General features: G+C 41.3%; 2 protein-coding genes across 6 annotated transcripts in view; one reads left to right on the top strand and one right to left on the bottom strand.

Annotated features, from left to right (window-relative positions):
* Window positions 1-6,749, bottom strand: part of SPAST (spastin) — a 34,209-nt gene extending 27,460 nt beyond the window's left edge. Inside the window, exons 1-3 of one of the 4 annotated variants that reach the window (XM_014889873.2) lie at window positions 6,279-6,749; window positions 2,204-2,290; window positions 874-957 (exon numbers count right to left, since the gene is read on the bottom strand). In XM_014889873.2, coding sequence (XP_014745359.1) covers window positions 874-957; window positions 2,204-2,290; window positions 6,279-6,684 — 577 coding nt within the window. In that variant the 5' untranslated portion in view covers window positions 6,685-6,749. The remainder of the gene's footprint in view (window positions 1-873; window positions 958-2,203; window positions 2,291-6,278) is intronic. The other 3 variants (XM_014889874.2, XM_014889870.2, XM_014889872.2) reach the window with 3 other exon arrangements.
* A 4,230-nt stretch (window positions 6,750-10,979) lies between these two features.
* DPY30 (dpy-30 histone methyltransferase complex regulatory subunit) lies at window positions 10,980-16,610 on the top strand. 2 transcript variants are annotated; one of them, XM_014889869.2, is made up of 5 exons: window positions 10,980-11,108; window positions 11,559-11,632; window positions 11,717-11,764; window positions 12,926-13,068; window positions 16,312-16,610. In XM_014889869.2, exons 2-5 carry the CDS (start codon window positions 11,597-11,599, stop codon window positions 16,382-16,384), a joined length of 300 nt encoding a protein of 99 aa, XP_014745355.1. In that variant the 5' UTR covers window positions 10,980-11,108; window positions 11,559-11,596; the 3' UTR covers window positions 16,385-16,610. The 2 variants fall into 2 exon arrangements, with proteins under 2 accessions (XP_014745355.1, XP_014745352.1); XM_014889866.2 differs by lacking the exon at window positions 10,980-11,108 and adding an exon at window positions 11,356-11,468.
* The last annotated feature ends 6,075 nt before the right edge of the window (window positions 16,611-22,685 follow it).

The raw sequence follows: 22,685 nt of genomic DNA, 5'->3' as shown, positions 1-22,685 counted from the left end.
GAATCCAAGTTTTCCCATCTGCTCTATATGCTCCTAGAAGAAGGAGTTAGTAGAACTCCACACAAAAGAGGGTAAGATTAAAGCCAGGATATGCAAGTTAAAATCAAGTACATTGGTTAGTGTACCCTTAAAGAGCAATTAAGAAAGAAATCCTTATTTTAATTTGACTGAACTGAAAGCATTTTTAAAGTTTTAAATTTAGAGGATGCACTACACAGAGCCATGGTTCTGTTGCTTGATGGGAGGACCTTTACTCTGTTAAGAGCTTAAATACAACATTTAATTTTAATAAAGCTAAAGCTATACAACACTATGCTTCTGAAAAAAAATGACCTTCTAATTTTAAAATAGAACACTACTAGAAAAGAATCAAGAAAATTAGAATTTCACAACCTTATGGTCTACATGATGTTCAAGAATTATCATCATCACCATCACTATTGTTATTTACCAATAATAAGGAAAATTGTTAATCTAAGTGACAGCAAAATCAACAGAATATGAAGTGTTACACTTGCAGGAAGCACACTTGGCACCCATGATCAGCAATATATCATAAATTTCACTACATTACTAACAGAAAAATGCTGAACAAACTCCATCAGGAGTTAATCAAGACTTCCTCATTTTGAGTCAAGTGTGCTATAATATAAAGACTTCTCAGTTACTTTTATACCTGAAAGCGGGTAATGAAATTCCATTTTTGAAATCCATCAACAGCACTTACTCTCAACTAAAAATTAAATTAAAGAGACCCTACAAAGATAATGACTCCTTTACTTTAAAAATCAAAGTAATATTTTAGAAGAATGCATTAAATGAAGTTGTGCAAATAATTACAAACTTTCCAAAGTCATGAATTGTAACTGGTACCTAAAAGCTGCAACCGATCCTTGGCCATTGCCAAATTTGTCATCATTTTAGATTGGAGACGTCGAGCCCGTTCACACTGATCACCTTACAAAGAAAAATCCGTGTTAAAACACAATTCAGTAAATTAACTTTAAGTGCCAAAATACTGATACCCAGCCTTCCCTCCTCCTCCTCCCACCCCTTTATCTATCCCCTCCACTATGGAACTTCATTATAAAACGAATGAAAATAAACACTAAAGCTTCCTATTTAATCAAGAATTTAAAGTTAGTTGACACTATCTGCTTTCCAATAGTGCTTATAGAGTGATGGGAACCCAAACACTGCTTTGCACATTGCCTATAATTTCATGCTAATATGTCCCTTGTCTCTGCATTTCTCTGAACAGAAATCAAATAAAAAAAGATTTTTAAAAAGCTTGAAAAGTGACTGAGAGGCAAGTACAATTTGAAAGAATTCATCTTGACAAAATTAACAGATTTAAATTCAGTTGACTGTGTCCCTTTACATTTCAAAACACACAGAATTAGACATTAACACCACCACTTCCTAAGAAATACTGTCTGTTCAAGTCAAGCTTTTTTTTTAAGCTGTACAATTTAAACAGGTTCTATCAAATGCCACTGGTATTGCCTCCTAAGTAAGATCACCATATACTTCTAAACACAGCTGAGGAGCAAAATGCAAGTCTGCAAAAACACTTACAGGTTTAGATTTGGGTTGTTATTATTATAGTTATAATATTATTTTGAGGACAGAAATTCTCAGCAGGTCCTTCACTACACCTGTATTTTATGGTACATACCTGCTTCTACTCTAAAGATTAAAATGTTTCCATATAGAGAGATGGCTTTCTTCCTTTGTTTGAAATGTTCAGTTATTTTGGCCAAAGTTACTCAGAAACACAACGTCAGGCCGTTCCAAATTGGGGGGTTGCTTTTTACATTATACTGAAGGGAATATAAAATTCTGCATAAGTGAGAACATGAACTGTCAACTTCAGCAATTCAAATCAAAACTGAGTATTTTGGCACTCCCGTTATATAAGAAATCATGTGTTTTACTTAACAGTGTTCATGAACTCCTTATGATTTTGCAGAGTCTTGAAAATATTTGGAGCAAGATTTGCATGTGATATAGACCAGAATATTAAGGTGGAACACAGAAATGGACCAGTGCTCATCTACAGCTAACACAGGAATAAGAAAGATTCTTATGAAGTAATTCATACAGCAGGCTGCTCCTAGCCCCTATGTTTAGTAATATTGATTTCTCACTTCAAAGAAGCCATAAACCAAAATCAGTTCCACAAAACTCAAAACTGGCTTACCTTGACCAATTACTAAGACAGCTATTCCTTTTTCCAGTTCTTCAATTCCTTTCTTATACCATTCAACAGCTTGTTCCTTTTGTCCTGCTTAAAAAGGAAGTGAGCTCATTATTTTCTTGAACGAATTAAAGCTTAGAAATGGTTCTATAAAATGTTGTATAAAACAAGTAAGAGAGAGGAAGAGATTTTAACAAAATCCTGTGATTTAAAAAGGTCTTAAAGGGACACTGTCAACTTTATATCTATTAAAATATCAAATAAGCTTTTCTGTTAAAAACTGGTACTACACCAGACTCAAATCACTTTTGCCTGTTTTAAGAATAATCCTTCATCTGCCTTAAAGAAATAAATCCCCCCTCCCCCTGCTCAGAAAAGAAAGATAAAAAAGCTCACCCACACATACTCACTCCCAATAGAAATGATGAAATTAACAGCTTCTACTTCTGGAACATCAGCTAGAGATGTGTCTCTTAATCTTCCAGTGATAGCCAATAATAACACTAATAACAGCCAAAATAACACTAGAAGCACAGAAACTCAGGAAGAAAAGCAACAAGTCAAAGACACTTCACGGGAGAGATGAGAGACACTTCTCCTCTGGTTAACTCTCCTACAGTGCAGTTCATTTGTCATGAGGGTATTTCTTTGTTTATGCTATTATGAAACTGCTGTATTACAGGTGTGTGCCAACTTTCACGTGAAGAACAAGCAGAATTAGAGCACACCTCTGTACCAACCACGTCCTGAATGGATACACAGCAAACACAACCATGAACATGCCTATGTCTGACCTAAGCTATGTGATACCATGACTGCAAGTCAGCCACTTAAGTCCTATTAATATCTCCTTCATATTGCTCCCTTTCCATAAATACTCTGCATTAAAAATACATTTGCCTGCATATGGAAAAATACTTTTGCAACATAATTATATCACACTAAGCACGCATTTCCACAGAGGAATATAACAAATTAGGTATTAGAACTAAAAACCTGATCAGCATTAACAAGCTACTAATGGTAGAAAAAACTAAAAATGCCTACAATGAACCTTCAGATATCATTACCCTAGTTTCAGGTGACATGTTTCACAGAACTATTCCTAAGTGACAGTTACCAGTGGCTGTGTGCTTCTATACTCAAATCTTTGGATAACTTCAGTCCCAAACCTATTTTCTAGCAAATTTCTGTGTTAGCAAAATTATTTCAATTTCATTTCTAGAATCCTCTTCAGGGTTTTCCCTTGCTCCTCTTCAGATAAAAGAAATCTCTAAATAGTAACATTTGGCAAGTTCCTCTGTGAAGGTAATTTCATGCTTTGCTCTTCTTACCACCACACACCACAGAGCACCTGCCTATAGTCATGAACACCACACACCTTGGGAGTAATTTTATTACTGCCCTTTCTTCACCAGCCTCATATATCCTGATGGTTAAGGACAAATCTAGATAAATTAAATCATCCAAGGTAAGTGACTTCAATCCTCTCTTTAGGTGTTTTTTTCAAGCTTCTTCTCCTTACCACCCACAGAACCAGCTCTGACTGCAGTGTAAATCGTAAATCCCATACTGATTATAGCTAAATAAAAATCTGGTTTGAGATGATTCCAGCCACCTTTGCTAACAAAGCCTGAATTGCTTTGTTATTCTTAGGGGCAGCTGCAAACATGCCAAGGTCATCATTAAAATTTCACTTTCAGCTTTTAACTGGAGGAACTTTTAAAAGCTCAATACCACACCAAGCTGTTCACAAAGGTTGTGCCCCAACTCCACACAGAATGGTTGAGTAGTTCTCAGTGATTATGATATTTAAAAATGCAATAAATGCCACATTACTTGGAAGTCACTGATTTGCTATATTGGCTCTATTGACTATATAGTTGCTATTGGCTATATTGAGCAGAATGGAGCTCATTTTCCTCAAAGAGCCCCAATAGCACTGTGTTTTGGATTTGTGACTGAAACAGTTGAGAACACAGAAATGTTTAGGGTATTGCTGAACAGCACAACCTCAAGGTTTTCTTTTTCCCTTCTAGATCCCCAGTGAGTAGGCTGAGGGTGCACAAGAAGTTGGGAGAGAACACCAGGAGGATGACTGACCCAAACTTGCCAATGGAATATTCTCCATTGTATAATATAATGCTCATCAATAAAAACCTGGGTAGATTAATAACTGGATGGGGGCTGTCTTCTAAGGCAATCATTGCTTGGTAAGATTTATCACTTCTTTTTTTTTTTTCCTCCCTCACTTTTGATCCTCCTATGCTCTCCCCTGTCCCACCGAAAAGAGTAAACAAGCAGCTGTGTGGATGCTTAACTGCTTGCAAGGGTCAATACCCCACACTGGCCTTCTGAGGAAAAGATATTAAGCCAATTGTGAAAATACCAAAACAAGAATAATTGCCCCACTAATTCAGAAGCATAAAAAATTACCAGAAGTGTTATCAAAATTACTAAAGTATGCATAGCTCCCACAATAATAAAAAAAAAAGCCACATAACTAACAGGCTATTAGACAATTCAGAATTTCCAACCATTTCACACACTATGTCTAAAATACGGTTTTTTCTTTGAAGCTATAAAAAGCTTGTTTACAAATCAGAAAATTTTCAAAGATAGACAAGTATTCTGGCAAAATCAGATCAGCAAATAACAAATCTGTGTATTAAAAGGAGCTCTTTCTCAGTGGAATTATAGTGCAGTTGCAGGGCTGTAATAGTTGTGCAACTGCTTATATTAGCAGCAAAGATCATCTTACTGAAGGTATGGCCTATGCAGCTAATTCATGTATGATCACCCTAAAGATGTCTACAGAGCAAGTCCATGATTAAAACTGGTATTTAAGGGCTTACCCTCCAAACCACCAACAGTTAAAGGTCACAACACTGGAACAGGTGCCTGATAAGGTAAGACTTTGCTACTCCTCACAGAGCAATCATCATCAACACCGAAGCTTTCAGCTACCTCCCGTTCTTTCATGCTTTGCTCCTATGACCCTCAGTGCTCTCTCACCGTACATCTGTGCTGAACTAACCTTGCTGCACATGGTGCAGGTTTTTTTTCCTCTTTCAGAGCATACCACTGCCACTCCCAAATCGTCAATGCAAAGGTGGATACATCCCACGCTTCTATGGTGCTCTCAGCATGCAGCTTCAATTGAAGGCCTACTCCTATATTTTTAGTCTCCTCCTCTAGGAGTTTCAATAAAGCTCAACTGAAAGTTTAGAATAAAGCATTCTGACTTTTTCAAAGAATTTTAAAAACCAGCACAGCATGCCCACAAGGCCTACCTTTTGCATGCTGACAGAACGATGCTGCTGCATTTAGAATAAATAATTAAATTAAATTCAGTATCAAGAGTCTTGTGTGGTTGGGTTTTTTTAATTCTCTACAAAAAATGAAAAAAAGTCCTCACTCCTCTGTTTTATTTCACTGAACCCTAAACATCCTCCTTAAGGTCTTCTCGTCACACAGTGGTAGGTTTATAGGATTTTTGAGAGTATGCATGTCAAAAGGTTTAAGAAAAACATTTTTTAAGAAACTGCCAAAATTTAGGTATTTCTTTCCTTAAAAATCACACCACTTAAACGAGCATTCTGAGGGCCAAGTAGCCCGAAGCGTCGCTCCAGCACTCACATCATTTGTCAGGCACTGCATTATAGGATGCACCCTTATTATTGTCCTTGGTGCTTTTGTTGTCCGGCTGGCTTGGTGAAGGCCAGTTACAGTCACACAGCCGCCCGCAATTTTTCATCGCCTCGCCCAGACCTCCGCGGCAAAAACTCTTTAAGTTTTTGGGGAGAAACACAAGCACTTGTTTTACAAGGGGAACGAGTCCGAGCCGCAGCTTTGTGCACTGGGAGGCTGCGGCAGGGACGGACCCGGCCGGGGACCAAAGCACCGCCGCCGCATGCGGGCACAGCACGGCTCAAGCCCCGCACACACCGTCCTTCCGCAGCCCGCGTTTCCCTCCTGAGCGGGCTTTATTCGCTCTGAACCGAAAGCGGTTCCACGGCACAGGGCCTTCCCGCCCTCCCCCCGCACCCCGGGGCGGCCGCGGGTGCTCCCTCCCTACCTGTCTCGTCCTCGTCGATGCGCAGAGCCATGGAGATGCACTCGAAGGCCCGCTTGTGGCACGCCCGCACCGTCTCGGGCGCCCCGCCGGGCTCGGGCGCGTCGCTGGCCCCGGCCCTGCTGCCCTTGGCGGCCATGAGGGCGCCGCGGGAGAGGCGCTCGCAGAGCCAGGCGAAGAGCAGCCCGAGCTGGAAGGCGACGAAGCGGAGCAGGGCGAAGGCGGCGAAGAGCGGGTACGAGAAGTAGTACAGGTTCCGCTTGTGCGGGGACGCCGCCGCCGCCGCCCCCGCCGGCGGCACGGGGGGCGCCGGCCCGGGCGGCGAGGAGGGAGAGGAGCCGGCGGTCGGAGGCGCGGAACTGGAGCCGGCTGAGCCCTTCTTCTTCCCTCGGCCGCCCGGAGAATTCATTCACCGCCGTCGCCATAACCCGCTGCCAGGCACTGACAACAACCGGCCATGGCGATGGCGGCGGCGGCGACGCCCCTTTCGGCCGGCCCAGGGGGAGGGACGGAGGGCGGGCTGCGGGCGGCCCCGGCCGGGGGCGGAGAGAGGCGGCACCGCCCCTGCCACCATGGGAGGCGGCGGCGTGGGGCCCACAACGGCCGGCCTGCCCCGCTCCCGCGGCCCGAGGGACGCTCAGCGCTGGGCCTGGAAAGCACAGAGTCGCAGAAACAATGTGGTTGGGAAAGACCTCTGAGGTCATCGACTCTAGCCTTTGACCGATGTCAAACTGGACCGTAGCACGAAGTACCACGTCCGGACGTTTCTTGAATATGATCAGGGACGGTGACTGCACCACCTCCTCGGGCAGTACATCTCATTGTTAAACAACCCTTTCTGTGGTGAAATTCCTCCTGGTGTCCAACCTGGACCACCGCTGGCACAGCCTGAGGCAATGTCCCCTCGTCCTTTCGCTGGCTGCCCGGGAGAAGTGCCATCCTCCCACCTGGCTACAGCCTCCTTTCGGCAGTTGTGGAGAGCGCACCTCAACACGGAGAGCACCACCCCGCTCCAGCCCTGGCCTGGCCGTTCAGTGTCGGCCCACGAAAAGCAGCGAGTGGCCGGGCGATGAATAATTTAATAGGATTAGTTATTGTGACTGGGGCTGTGAGCCGCCCCGCAGGCACAATGCAGCGCAGGCTCCTGGCGCCGCTCCCGCCTGGAGTCATTGCTGGTGGCACACAGGCAGAGCCCAGGGAATTCCCTCGCACGGAGAGGCGTGGAGCAGCCAGTCACCGGCGGTGTCCCTGCTCCCGCCGCCCTGCAGCTGCCCCCGGGAGTGTGCTCCCGTGCTTTGTCTGCTCCGCAGCTCTGTAATGGGAATGACAGGCTGGCTGCTCACATGCAGGGAGCTAATGGAGTTCACTATACATTATAGATAAATCGCTCTGGAGAAAAAAAAAAAAAAAATCTTTACTCCGCTCTCCTTGCCAGAACTGAACACGCAGTTGTCCAAGCCCTTGTCAATTATTTGCCCAGCCATACTATTTATTTATTTGTGTCTCTACCAAAGAGATAGGTCCTCCATCTCCCTATTCCTTTGGTTATTTCAAACCTTAAAAATACTCTGGTACCTTTGGTCCAGTAACCTAGGAGAGGCACCCATACAGCAGCACTATCTATATTCACCACTTCAGCAAACACCTCCCTCTCTGCTTCAATCTTCCCCCTCCTTGTGGCTGCCTTGTCTGTTGGCTGATCTTTTCCACCATTGTTTTTCTTTGTCACACACTCTCTCTTCTACAAATAAAATACTGAGTGATATTAGATTTTGACAGATCACCTCTCTGCTGCACCCCTGAACTGCACACAGGAGCTGAGACAGTCCCAAAACTGCAGACAGGTAATTCAGTGCACAAGCAGGTGGGGCATGTTAATTAAAAGGATGTGCCAAGCTAAAATCACTACTGTCTGCAATATTTTATTCATTCTTCCAAAATTACTATAAAACGACTGGGGTTTTTTTCTTGTTTGTGCCTCATAAAGTTACTTCCAGTTTTCGCTGCTAATGTGTATTTATTTTCTTAAATGACAGAGTGGAATGATTTTCTTTTAATGACAGAACAGTACACAGTATAGTTTTCTTACTGTATAAAATACAGAAATTTATTACAAATAAAATAACATATAAACATATAACAACAATTCATGACCTAGACCATTATTAGACAGACAGTGAACCTATCAGTGCTGAAAAGAATGCAGCAATGTACCTCATGTATTTTTCTTCTGTATTTTGTAAGAAGGATTATGTACTTTATTATGAAAATATTATCAAGTATGTTCCAGCCCACTCATGAGTGAAGAATTGTTTTTAGTAAACATAACTGTCCTTTAAAAAAAATCTGTTTACTGATTTAAAGGTTTAACAGATTTTGTAGTACCAAAGAAATTCCAGAAGCTTCAAGCAGTGTTAACACTAAGAAGCATTCAAAAAAGTGAAATAAGCCCCTAACAACCGATTATTGATCTATTGTCTTTATTATCCCACTACTATCTAAAGTATCATCCCATTCCTGAGCAAAATAGAAAAGCCAGCAAAGGAGTAAATTTTTTAACAAGGACAGATTGAATGACAATAGAAGACAATGTATCTCAATCCTGACTAGTCATTTTATTCAGTTATTTCTACTTTTTAAAAAATTTAGAACGACACATTTGTGAATCATGTGACTGTATCGTGACAATAAAAGAGTTTTAGAACTGTAACAACATGCCCCTAAACATGCCAAAACAGCTTCAAAAGCAGAAATCAGTGAGAAATTGTGAGAAGGTCTTAATGCTTTTAGTGAAAACCTACAGAATCAGTTCACTATTGTGGCTATTGAACATTTTAGTGCTCTGCAAGTTGAATTTCCCTACCTTCCGGTATTATCGCCCTAGCAGTCATTGGACTTGCCAGTGAACCATTCTAATTAATCATCTCGTAAAGATGAATGCTAGTTAAAAAAAAAAAAATAAAGCACAAACCCTTAAACCACATCAGAGCAGTGAGTGGCTTGTGGCTTTCTGCTGGTTAGTGAGATCTCCTGGCTCAGCAAGGGTTCTGATGAACATCAGCAAGGGCTGGAAGAAGTCAAGCCTCCCTCTCGGGTGCGGGCAACTGTCGACTCTACTCTGAAGATCGAGGACTTGTGAAATACAGGAGATACAATCTGCTGTCTCAGCAAAAGATTTGGTCATCTGAGCAGACCAGCATTACAGCCATAGGAATTAGAAAGGTGGAAGTACCCTGACACCATGATTCACCATTGCACAAAAAGGTAAGTTGGAAAACCTTTTTTCTTTCCCAACATGATCTCTAAATGAAAGTCTCTAAAATGCCATTACTAGAACACGATGAAAAATTCAGAGAGAGGCTCAATACTGACTGAAAAGCTTCTTCACATTAAGAATTTGTTTGTATTCCTGTTCTAAGTTTCAGTAAAAAAATCTCAGTGTTTTCACCTCACCTCTTCAGCATCAGGCAAGTTTACCAGCACTAGGTACTAAAATAGACACAAAGACAGGACACAGTTCTGCTCTAATTCCAAGTACTTCAGTTCAGTATCAAATCTGTGATTGACTGCACTAGTTTTTGAGCCTGCTTATCACTGTGGTAACATTGTCAGTTCTGCCAACATTATTTCAAATTCATTTCTGTACACAACTTCATTATTTCCACAACCAGATGATTACATCAGAGCAGAATCTATTGAAAACATGGCATTTTCTGTTACTCCTCCATTTCACAAATTTTTTAGGAGCATCACCTACATCATTCGTATGCATCGTCATCACTGCAGCAAGAAGACAGAAAAAGAAGTAGACCTATTTTTGTAAAATAACATAAGAAAGTTTATTTTCTAGAAAAAACTCAAACAAAACCTCAGTCAAACCAAAACCTTCCAAAAAGTCAAACTTACAGAAATGAAACGACTTGGTCAGTTTGAACCCAAAAATATTCTTAAGGCGTTTTAATTCACTGGCACAAACCACATTACCTGTGAATTAAAGAATTCACAGAATCATTAGGGTTGGAAGGGACCTCTGGAGATGATCTAGTCCAGCCCCCTGGCCAAGGCAGGGTTTTCAAAAGCAGAAATGCATCCAGGCAGGTTTTGAATCAGGTAGTCTCCTCTAGAGAAGGAAACTTCATTACCCCCTGGGCAGCCTGTGCTCCAGTGCTCAGCCACCTTCAGTGTCAAGAAGTTCTTCCTCAAATTTAATTCCTAATGAAAAGAAAAGCAGTCGGGCACAGCTGTTCAAACACCGGTACGGTGCTTCAGAAGCAGCACTCTGCTATTTCCTGACAGTTTCAAGTCAGGACAGGATGACTGAAGCTGACACCCGGTGAAAGCTGAGCAGCTGCGATTTTGTTAACAGAGAGACAATTTACGGCTAGCGCTCACTTTTGTGCAAACCACACTCTGTGCAGTTCTGGAAGCTCATTTCGTTAACAAAATCCCACTTTCAGACCCAAATCAACTTCAGCAACGTTATTTTTCGTGAACACCACAGTGACCTCCTCAGACGCCAAGCCGCATTGATTACGAGCACATGTGTGTACCCCGAAACCCTAGGCCGGTTTGGAAGCGAGCACACCCCTTGAGTTTCATTCCCGGCAGGACACCTGGAGACGGGACGCGCTCCCGGCCTCGCGCTGGGCCCCGCCCTCCCCGCGGCCGGCGCCGGGGCTGGGTGGGGCCCGCGCAGGCGCAGTGCGCCGGGGGCCGGCCGCGCGACCGCTTCAGTGACGTCAAAACAGTTCGCGACAGCGGCCGCGGTTGCTGCGGAGCGGCTCCCGGTGTCCCGCCGATCCCGGTGTCCCGCCCATCCCGGACCGACCGGCGGTAAGAGCCCTGCGGCGGGGCCGCCTCGTCCCCGCGGGGCGTCCGGAGCACGGCCGAGGGCGGCGGCCGCACGTGGCCCGCGGTTGCGGCGGGCCCCCAGCCCGGCCCTGCCCGAGGGGGTTCTCCGGGCGCTGCGGCGTGGGGTGGGCACGGGATGGACGGACAGAAGGAAAGAAAGGGATGGCTCCGGCTTCCCGGAGAGATGAGTGCTGCCTTTTCTAATCCCTGTACTCCTCTCTTCAGCGGACGTAACGCGAAACTTAAAGGCACTTCTCGGTTCTGCGTGCGGGAGAAACCAGTTCAAGTTTGGCGCGGGGGGGAGCACGGAGCAACTCTCTGCTTTCTTGTAATTGTGCCTTGGTAACCATTAGTAACAAAGTGATGCAATATGATTTAACTCACATGGGCTTCAGCTCAGCCTGCTGACCGGTTTTTTTATTGCTTTCCAAGATCTTCCTGTACGTCGATCAAATTTCACTTTTCAAATCATGGAGGGAGAACAGATTATGGAGGGACAGCCACAGGTATTACAAGAAACGCTTTATGTGCTTTATGTTATATGTGCAAAAGGAGCATTTTAGCTTTGCTAACCGTGTGTTATTTTGCAGGTTCCAGAAAATCCTCATTCCGAATACGGCCTCACTGAAAATGTAGAGGTAACAAAGATTTTGTTGCAGTGGAAGTCACATTTGTAATGAGGGGGAAAAAAAGTTGAATCCTGAGTCTAACTTCAGAAAGTGTAACATTATCAATGGAGCTAAGCAATACCTATCCCTTGCGGAAATGGCTGTACATATATTTTCTGTTGTGCTACTTCCATTGTACTGAATGGTACTGAAGTAAATAATGGGCCTTTTAATGAGTTGGGGTTTTATTTTTTTAAGTATCTTATAATTTTTATCTGTTTTATTGTTAGCTGTGAGAGATATAGATATATATTATGGCACAAAAATGCATCCACATTAGGCTCTACATGTGTTAGGTAGACTGGGACAATCACTTCCTAACTATGTCATTTATTTATTCTTCTAATTAAAGAGAAGCCTTCAGTCACCCTTAATTATAAGTTCCTATTCTGTGCCAAGCTTTTGCAGAAACTATTCTTAAATCTTCTGAGACTCATCTGTCTGATAACTGCTTGTCTGCCTGCCTTAGCTTCCATGGTTCCTACAGAGCCATAACACATTGGTCCTGTGTCAGTAGATTCATGTACATTGCATTGAATACACTTGGTTTACTGGCAGTAGGAGGATATCACTTTTCAACTACTTTAATGGTGTAAGATGATTGAGCACTTTTTGATGAAAAAGTACCTGGAAGCATTTTTCCTATGTTTTTTTTAAAATGTCCATCTATACTTGGGTAGAGCATAGTCACAAAGGACTTCAGCAGAGTCCCCTTTGTCAGGCTCCACCTGAATTCCTTGTGCTTTTAGCATTTTGTGTTAGAAGCACGTGCATACAGGAACCATGTAACTGAGACTCTCGTTAGTACTCATTCCTGTCTTAGTGATGTAGAGTCAAAATGAGTGAATGCAAAAGCAGAAATAAAAATTACTGGGATTGGATGTCTTCTGTTGTAGAAAATTTACAACTTCAAAACAATGTTTCCCCAAAACATAGGAGTAACAGAAGGTTCCTCTAGATTAGGCTTTTGTGCAAGGGAAAATGTGCAGTTAAATATTCTTAAAACATGTAAAGTATTATTGCCATTGAATTGCAGAGACGGGTATTTTGCACACACACTTCAAAGTAGGTGTGGCTGCTATTACCAGTGTTCATTCACCTTTTTTTTTTTTTTTTTTTTTTTAACTACAGAGGATAGTAGAAAATGAGAAACTAAATGCTGAGAAAGCGTCGAAGCAGAAGGTGGATCTTCAGTCATTACCCACACGTGCCTACTTGGATCAGACAGTTGTACCTATCTTGCTACAGGGACTTGCTGTTCTTGCAAAAGAGAGGTAAGATGCTTCCGTGTTCCTTCTGTTCCTAGGAAAATGTAGGTCTCAAACAAATGTAGGGCAGTGCAGCACCTTTCAGGCCTTGCACACTGAATCTGGTTTTGCTCTTTGTAAGATCATCATTATAACAGGTTTACAAACCTATGAATTACTGTGCTTAACCATGCAGGATGGGTTCCTCATTTAGGCACACATGGCATTATAGGAGTTATTTACTGAATTCATGATCTCCTAATGAGGTATGCTACAGCAAAAGTTTTTGAGGGAAAAATGGGAGGGGTTTTGTTAATAATTTTATCTTGTAATTCACCTTAGAGAAGCAAGGCAAGAGGATGTTCTGGTTCTGAAGATGTTTGTAGTGTAGAATTACAAAGAGTTCTGCTTGACATTTAAGAGAAGGAAAGACAAATCAGGCATGACATGTGTCTTTAACAGAGATTAAAATATTTTCTAATGGTAAGGCTGAGCCCGCACTCTCAACACAGTAAAAAGCAGAGTGGTGGCTTATCCTCTGAGTAAAGATTATGCTGTTGAGGTGCCCCACTTCTCTTTACCAGTCAGTGTAGAAAAGTGTCCTTCAATAACAGCAAACAGGTCTTCATCTTAATAAAACTAATTTCTAGCCTTTTGGTGTATCCTGACTAGTGGCAAACTGTACTGTGTGTAACCATCTCTCAAACTGAAATAATACAATCAAAAGCTGATATAGATGACCATAATTGTATCATGGCACCTACAGTGAGAAAAACCATCAACAGTGTATGAACTTTAAAAGGAGTTGGGAATTTAAACTGCAGGGTACAGACAGCTAAGTAAGCAAAATTAGGCACCTAGGGAGGTCCATCCCATGTGAGGTATGTGCAGATCTTCAGCTGACATCTGTGGGAGTTCTGCTGCAGACTCAATGTAAAACACATCCCAAGGTTAATACACCACCCTTACACTCTGGATACTTGTGTGACAGGCAAACTTCCCCTTCCTTTCTCTTTCCCTTCCCCTTGCTTTGCCTTGTCTTGCCTTTTTTCCGTCTTCTTTATGGGTGCTCATCGCAGGAGTGTAATTGGATCATTGGTAGGAGGGGTTGGGGAACATACAGGTTAAAATTGGAATAGTATGAACCTGCCAGGTCAAACTGGCTGTTCAGCTGAGCATAATAAACCCTCAGGAGTGAGAAAGCTCAACTGTCAGCTCTGCTGTATAATCTGCTGCTTAAAATTGAACAGGAAAGTATCTAGTGGATGCCAAGTTCTTTTTCAAGGAATGTAGAAATGTTCAGGGAACAGCCCAGTACATCTGATGATCATGCCTGGAATTCAGTAGAAATTACCATCCAGGATAGTGAGCATATGGATAAATTACATACTTGGGAAGAGGTCAACAAAATTTTTATCAGGTCTTTTAAATGTCGTTGAGTTTATTGAAGCAGTCAGGAAGCATACATGAAGAGGAATGCAGATGATGCAGTCTGTCTTTAAATTTCAAGAAAGTTTTTCACATAGTTATTCACTAAGAGCTTTTTAAGAGAGTTAATTGCTGTTGGTATTAAAGGAAATGCCTTTATATGGATGAGGAACTAATGGGAAGGAAGATATGAGATTACAAGGTAGAAGTAAATGTTGAATTTTCATGGTGAAATGAGCTCAACACTACAATCATGGAAAGGATTACTTATAACAATTTGAAGAAGTGGCTGACAAAAGTTGTTAATGAGACTGAGTTTTACAGAATAGATTAAGGAGTTTTGTGTTTGTTTCTGGGTTTTTTTTTAAGTTGATAAATTGTAAATAATTGCACAGGAACTTCATAAAACTGTGAAGACTACATTAAAAATTTAAACTGACAGAAAGTGACATTGAATACAAATGAATATAAAATTGTGGACCTCAGAGGGTAGTGAAAAACACTACTGACAAAATGTTAGATCCTAAGCTGAAAATTACCCTTGTGAAAAAACGTTGTTAAACTGTTATATGTATATGTCAATGCATTGCTTTATTCAAAATTAAATTCTGAATGGTAGGACTTAGAAATTGAAGGGGTAAAACCAACTTAAAAATAAAAGGGTTAAAAACAAGCAAAATGTCACTATTGAAATTTGTGATGTTCATGTATTTTTAGTATTATGTGTCCTTCCCCTGTATTCTGGTAGAATGTGAAAGAGTGACAAGGTGGTCAGAAGTACGGAATGCTCTCTGTATACAAAGGGACTGAATAGATGATATCTAGAAAAGAGGCTTCTGTGGATGAACATATTAGGTGCTTATTAAATCACAACAGCTCAGAGATGACAGATTGGGATGGAGTGTTTATTATCGTTTCTGATACAGTAATCAAACAAAGCTGGTAGCAAATTTATAACAACCAAAAGGGCTGATCCTTCACCAGTCACATAAATCAGCTATTTTTTTTGCTTTCAGTTGAGAACATTAACATTTTATTTGTGCTCAAGAGGCAACTGGTCAAAGCTGTAGAGGAAACGACCCAGGACTATTAAGGGTGCTAGCTCAGAAACTGGTAGATGCTTGGAAGCCAAAATGATGGTCCCGAGAAGTATCTCTGCATATTTTTGTTGTTGTTGTTTTTGTGCTCTTTATAGGCATATTTGCTCACTGCCAGACCTTTGGTTTGACCTACTGTGGTATAAGTATTCCATTTATTCTGTGGAGAGAATCCAGATTAGCAGGATTCACATGGTATAGCTGGAGTTCTTTAAAAAAAACCTACAAACTAAGGCCAGTGATCAAAAGTGTTTATTATTTACTACTTGCAAGTTACAGCACTTCTCAAACTTGAAGATTTGTTGTGTTCATTTCAGTTGCCAGAAGCTGTGAAAACAGCTCTTAGTACACTGATATGCAATAACCACTTGAAAAAAAATAAGGAAAAACCAGAGATTCAGTTTTACTTTAAATAGCATGAGTTAAATAAATAGGCAAGTGCATGTCCTATCCAATGATGTACATACAGTATTTATGCTTACAGACTGTGGTTTTAGGTGTGTAACTGTTCTAGCAATTTAGTAACATTGAACCAGCAGTGACTAAGACCCCATTTAAAAACTTTCTCGTTAGACGTAGCCCTGGAAATTTACAGTCACTCTTGGTACTTGGTCATCCCTAAATCGATGCTTAGAAATGTTTGGGAGGAATTCTGTTGCTTTTAAGGGAAGGTGATTGGTCCTTCAGCTACCTAATTTCATATAATAAAAAATAATTGCTTTTGATTTACTTTTTTTCTTTGCAGACCACCCAATCCCATTGAATTTCTAGCAGCATATCTTTTAAAAAACAAGTCACAATTTGAGGACCGAAATTAACTCCATAAAAATGAGGACAGTTTGGCTGCTAGACTGAAATGCTCATTTGCCGCAATTTGTTTTCTGCTGTAAAAATCCTTTGGCCATGTTGTTGTCTTTCTTAACTGCACAGTTTGCTTTATCTTTTGAGTTTATTTAATAAAGAACACTTTACATTTAATTGTTCTCTTGTTTTAAACTAACTATTAAGAGACTTTCAGAATAAAGTACTGAAACTGCATTACTAGATGAAAGTCTGAGTAATTCCATGGGGCTACATCCTCTGAATGCATGACATAAAGGGAAACTATTTATTACAAGAATCACATGGTTGATAATTTATATAACTTAATTGGATTTTATATAGCACCCTCCAGTGCAACATGCCTAAACAGAAAGCAAACAGATGCAGAACAATTAAAATTTATTTATTAACTAGAGGAGAGAACTTGCTTCAGAACACCCGGAAATGGGTTTAGTTATAATAAACAATGAGAGCCAGCAGCTGAACAGGTCACCTACAGACAGCATCCAGTGTCCACATAGGTACATTAATGAGGTTTGCTGTTAAGCATTTGTCATTGATCTCCTATGACTGGATTCAATGTACTGGATTCAGCTGAAACACAAAATTAATTTGGAAGTGATGTATAGGAGTTCTGTAATTCAGTTCTCTGTACTGCTACCTTTAGTTGAATTGTGTAAAAACTTGAAGGGACTGAGATCTTGCTGTTAGTAGGAAGGTTCTCACTATTTTACAAATATCCTGGTATCTTAAAACAGAAACATTGAATTAGTACAGTCTACGAGAGTGGGGAACAAAAATTGAAAGAAGCCTGCAAACCCCAAATCAAGCCTACAAGCTGTCTTTTGGGAAATGTACCAAAATTTGGAAGGAGATTACTAATTCTATTGCCTTGTGGTGAACAGAGTCTCCATCAAACAGTGACACTAAAAAGATACTGAAAGGATTTTAACAACAGTGTTTTGACTTTCTGGAATGAGTAATAACACTTAAGTGAAGACAGGGAAACACCATAAGGACTTGGTACTACTATTTTTATTGCTAAAATGGTATTCCAATATTTCACAAGAAATAACTTTGCAAGACTGTAAGAACTGTTAAATGCAAAAAATCTATGCTGCTTTCCAGCTTCTATGCTGAGAATTTGTGCAAGACTGAAGAAAAAGAAGCAGTTTCACTTTTAATCCTCCCTGGACAGAGCAATTTTCTTAGATTGTTGTACCTGGATTCAGAATACAATCAGATTTCTTACCTCACAGTAACACCTGTCAAGTGGCTGCACAAAACATGAAACAGTCTGGCTTTCTGCACAGCTCTTGCATCAACCTGCAATCTCAAAGCATCAAAGTACCAGTGCTAAAGGAAGCTGTCCCTGCCAGCAGAGTGCCTTTTACTCAGCTGCTGGCGTCACTGGTATGTGGTGTCATCTGCTATTATTTTCCTATCTAGGCTAGAGATTTAATTTGAGAGAATGCAAAAGCCATGTTCACATAGTCATGATGTTAACAGATTTACTACTGCAGCTTTTCTGGGCAGCCTCTTCTAAGAAATAAATTGAAATGTGACTAGCAGCAGTGAACTCACCAGCTCTAAGAATTAAATCTTAGTGATTCCTGTGAAGGTATGAGGAGTCAACAAGACAAGCACAACCATTTTCCTTTACTTAAATTGGCTTCACCAAGTGAGCTTCTGCATAAAAGATACTCTCTAACAGGAATAAGTAGCAAGTTAGTACCTGTATTATCTAGTTCTCAGTTACAAAAGTAATGATAAAGTCTAAATGTTAAAAGCATTTACTTGTTTTGAACTCTTCACTACAAAACAATGAAAATTCTGTAAAGAGACTTGACAGATGCTTGCTATCCCATTTAATTTAGAAAGATACATTCTTTCTCCACAGGAAATAACTGTCTGAAGGCTTTAAGATATATTGTATTTAATTTTGAAATACAAATACATTTAGAGTAAAAGCTTGAAGAAGTACTTGAAAATGGCAACTTTAGATGTATGACAGGCTACTGCTAAGTAGCTGAAAGCCATTTTCTCTTTCTTTTTCAATTTTTTTTAGTGTTCAGTACCCCAGGTAACTGAGTATATGCTCCCAATGGCAGTAAAATTGAGTAGAAAATAAAATGGAATACCTAGTTTACTTGACAACATGCCTTTCAAGATGACTATTTTAGATCTCCAATATCCAGAAGTTACTATTCAGTAACTGTGAAAGAATTATATATGAGTCATATGTAGTATTTTGAAGTGTGCCTTTTTAACTGCTTCCAGTGAGAACAGTCTTTTACCTGGAAGGGAACAATGACAGAAAAAAGGATTTCCCACTAAAAGTAATTCTGATCAAAGGATTCTAAATCCTTCTATTCTGAAGCCTGTTACCACCTAAAATTACAGTTTGACTTGCCAAATCCTTTTTATTTTTTTTTTTGCTCCTCTGATTCATCAAGGACTTTCTCCAAAATCAGTACATCAGAGCACTCAATTTTATTTTCTGAGGCACTGTCACCATTGTAAAAGCAGTCTGATCAAAAGAACTTTTCTCTCCCCATCAGACTTTCTAGAAATAAAAGACCTGCTTTCAAACAAAGGAAAAATCTGAAAAATTCTGAAAGATACAAGCAGTTGAAAGCTGTAGGTTGGAAAGGAAACATGAGAAAAATTCCTATGCCTGCCACACTTCATGGAGTGGAGGTTTTGATATATTCTTAACGTTGTACTAATTACATAACAAATTATTCTTAGCCAAGCTTTAGCTTGTGTTCCCTATTCCATTTCATAGTCAGGATTCATTTTAAAAGTGACTACATAGCCTAGATCACAGAAATACAGAATGCTAGCTGTTACAGAAAGAGGCATTTTACCATGGTGAGAAGTCTATCAGTACCATTTCTGCCAATGTTCCCATTCAAATACAGTTGTAAGCAAAGACTTCAAATGTAAATGTACCATGAATAATTATGGGGCAGTTTACATCAGTGCTAGTGCAACACTGACTAGGAATGTCTCATATTCCTATTCCAAACGTGCTTTTAGCTCTCTTCTTGACGTTTGCTTTGCAATTGTGTGTAACAGACCTGTTTTCCAAGAGGAGCCTAAATTAATAAAAGACTTCTGGGTGGTTGAAAAGTATTTACAAGATGGATAATTACCTACTGATATTGTCAGATGCTCTTATCTTACACAGGAAGTGGAGATATTTCCCTTGTAAGGACTCTGAAGGTGGGGGTGTCTGCTTTTAACAGTAGAAGGAAAGACTGGTGGGAACAGCAGGTTCCTCAGATGCAGGACAGTTTGTAAATAGAAAAACATAAAGTAACAGTGAACAGCTTCCTGAGAAGGGAGGGGACAGGAAGCGGGCATTGTGAAAAATATGATAGGAAAGAACCACGTGCAAGAGGACAATGAGAGCAAAAACCAAGAAAGCAACAGACCATGAAAGCTGGGCCAGCTGAAAATGTCCCATCTCTGCTGGTCACAGGGTGTTACTGAAGGAAAAAGGAAAACCCTGCCTGCTAAAGACACTTGCCAGTGCCTTCACACTTTTCTTCCAGGTAAGGAACAAACTGCCAACAGACCCATGTGCAGCAGAGGTCTGTGCTTTAAGGGTGTGCAAACTTGGGGGATTGTCCATGCATTGTGTCAGCTCGCTCCTGCATATCAGAAAAAAATGACTGGAATGACAGCTTGGAACTATTAAGTGCTCCTCTTACTGTTCGCCATACAAACAGTGCTTGGAAGAATTGTAAAAGAATCAGAAGCATCTCCCAACCTCACCCTTTCTTCACATCATTCCACTGAAAGCTCAGCCTAGTTTCTCAGTTTGTGTCTAGAACATTTCTATACTCTGTGTCCTGAGCATCAGAAAGTCCAACACTGCCATTGTGGGAAGAGACCTACAAGCATCAAGTCCAACTCCTGGCCCTGCACTGGCCACCCAAAGACTCACACCAAGTGCCTAAGAGCGTTTTCCAAACACTTCTTGAAGACCTGGCTGCTTTTGTGTTTCTGCCTCTTCCATTTCCACGTGCTACTGAGGGAGCACATCAGAGGGCCTTACACAAACAGATCATGATCAGGAGAGGATAGTTACCAGCAGGAACCCACAAATCACTAAACACTGTTCAATAGTATTATGATCCCTTGTGATAGGGTACAAAAAAATGTCCTACCTTAGTGGAAATGGCCAAAGTTCCTTTGGTAATGTTATGGCTGACAAGCTCTGTCAGGACCAAGCAAAAACTGGAGGACATTCTCCAGCTTCCATGGGCTCTGGATTGACAGTGCTAATTGATAACAGAGAAGGGCAAAGATTCACCTGTCACAGTGTTTGTGGCACATACCACAATTTAAGGATTAGCAAAAAGAAAGTCTGTGCTTTTTGTGACCTGCTGACACTGAGCTGTAATGTTCCTCTGTGTCTACATGGATGCCGTGTTCATGTTACACCTAGTAAAAACTTCATCCTAATCTGCACCTGGTCCAGGAGAGATAAAACTACACACAAGGAAAGGAAGGTTAATGAAAGCAAGGGAGAATGAAGCTTAAAAAAGCATAAGGAGAAAAGGAATCCAGCCTTTTGTATAGCAACAAGAAGAAATATATTTAAGAAATTTTAAAAGGCAAGGTGAAGAAAATACTTATAAAATGTTTTTACTTACTAAACCATCTGGATTACTATTCAGTTCTTATATTTTAATTTAATTGAAAGGGAAATGCTTATAGAAAATGAAAGCTGTTCCTCTAAGTGATAGAAAATACCAGATAATTAAAAATTATGTTTTATAATAAAATGTTCCTCCTAGCAGCCTCTTCCAACTGTTGGTGATGGACTGTGGGACAATAGTGTATCAATAACTTGAACATACCCTGGAATGACCCATTTTTAAAGTATATAATCACAACATGTATTATTCTCCATGCAGTAAAATTTATCCTCTGCTGCATTTAGTTAATTTTATTGAAGGATTAGTGTATTGAAAGATCACTTCAGGAACTACTCTTACTCCTGAAGTTTATGTAAACGATTTGAGAGGTATAAATGGGTATCACAACTACCAATATAGTTTTATTCTAAAACAGTCAGGTAGGGTAGTTCTTCCAGTCTAGGCAGCAGTTATAATCGGCATTAATCTTTTTGAAGACACTGTAAAATAACAATAGAATACTGTAAGGATATGTAGAGCAGTGAAGGCTTTGTAAAACATTAGACATTTGCTGGGGTAATTGGGCCCCATTTCCTCATGGCTACCTATGTGAAGTATTATTAATTGGAGACGGCAGTCCTTACTGCCCCTCAGCTGCACTGGCAAGGCAGTGTTATGAGTACAGAGGAGGATGCTCAATGATAAAAAGGAGACCAGCCATGCCATAAGCCTTTTTGATCTCCAAGGCATACCGCGAATGGCTTTCCCCCTCACTCCCTTTGTTTCACTGCAAAAAAATCAAAACCAAAGCAAAACCAAGCAAACAAAAACAAAACAAGCCCTCAAGCCTCCGTATTTTGCACTAATTTATAACTGCCTGGAGGACTTTTCGAAGAATTAGATGACAAAGGGGGAGGAGGAGAATGTATTTCCTGGCCTGGCCCACACGTGCTCCACCTCACAAAGCCCCAGCCTGCCTTTAAGGCCTTAATGGCTGCAGGCCCTCATCTCTCCTGTTGTGGTTTCCTCTCTGCTGGTTGCATCTCTCATGTCAGCGGCTGAAATTGCTTTTTCCCTTCCCCCTTTTGTACCGGCCATACTCCCCTTTTCAGTTCTGCCTCGTTAGCTATTTTGAGCCACGCTTTACGTCTCCATGGCAGCAGTCCATTCACCCAGATAATTAAAAAAGAAAAAAAAATTAAAGGGGTGGGAAGTATTAAGCTGAGAAGAACCGGCGACTTCCACACAGCTGTACTCCCACGGCCCTCGCTCCGTGCCACGCTGCCACGGCCGTCACGGCACGGGCAGGGAGGCTTAGGGAAGGATCCTAGTTCGGAAACACGGAGCCCCAGCACAAGCAAAATCCATGTTCCCAAAGATGCCTTTGGGAAACGGTGCTCCATCCTTCGAGCCCTCAGTATCCCAGCCGCTCCCCGCGGCCGTCCCGGGCGCAGGAGGCAGCGGAGAACGGGGCGCTCCTGCGGGTCACCCCGGGGGTCTCCCGGCCCCCCCGCGCCGCTCCCCTCACCTGACCCGCGCCCGGAATCTGCCCCGCCACCACGGAGACACGGCCCGGCCAATCAGCGCGCACAGCACCCATCGCCACGGCAACGTGCCGGCCAATCCGCGGCGGGCTCTCCCGCCT

This window comes from Sturnus vulgaris, chromosome 3, assembly GCF_052056855.1.
Source record: "Sturnus vulgaris isolate bStuVul1 chromosome 3, bStuVul1.hap1, whole genome shotgun sequence".
Classification (NCBI taxonomy): domain Eukaryota; kingdom Metazoa; phylum Chordata; class Aves; order Passeriformes; family Sturnidae; genus Sturnus; species Sturnus vulgaris.
The sequence above is the reverse complement of the archived record's forward strand: the minus strand, read 5'-3'. Positions and strand labels throughout refer to the sequence as shown.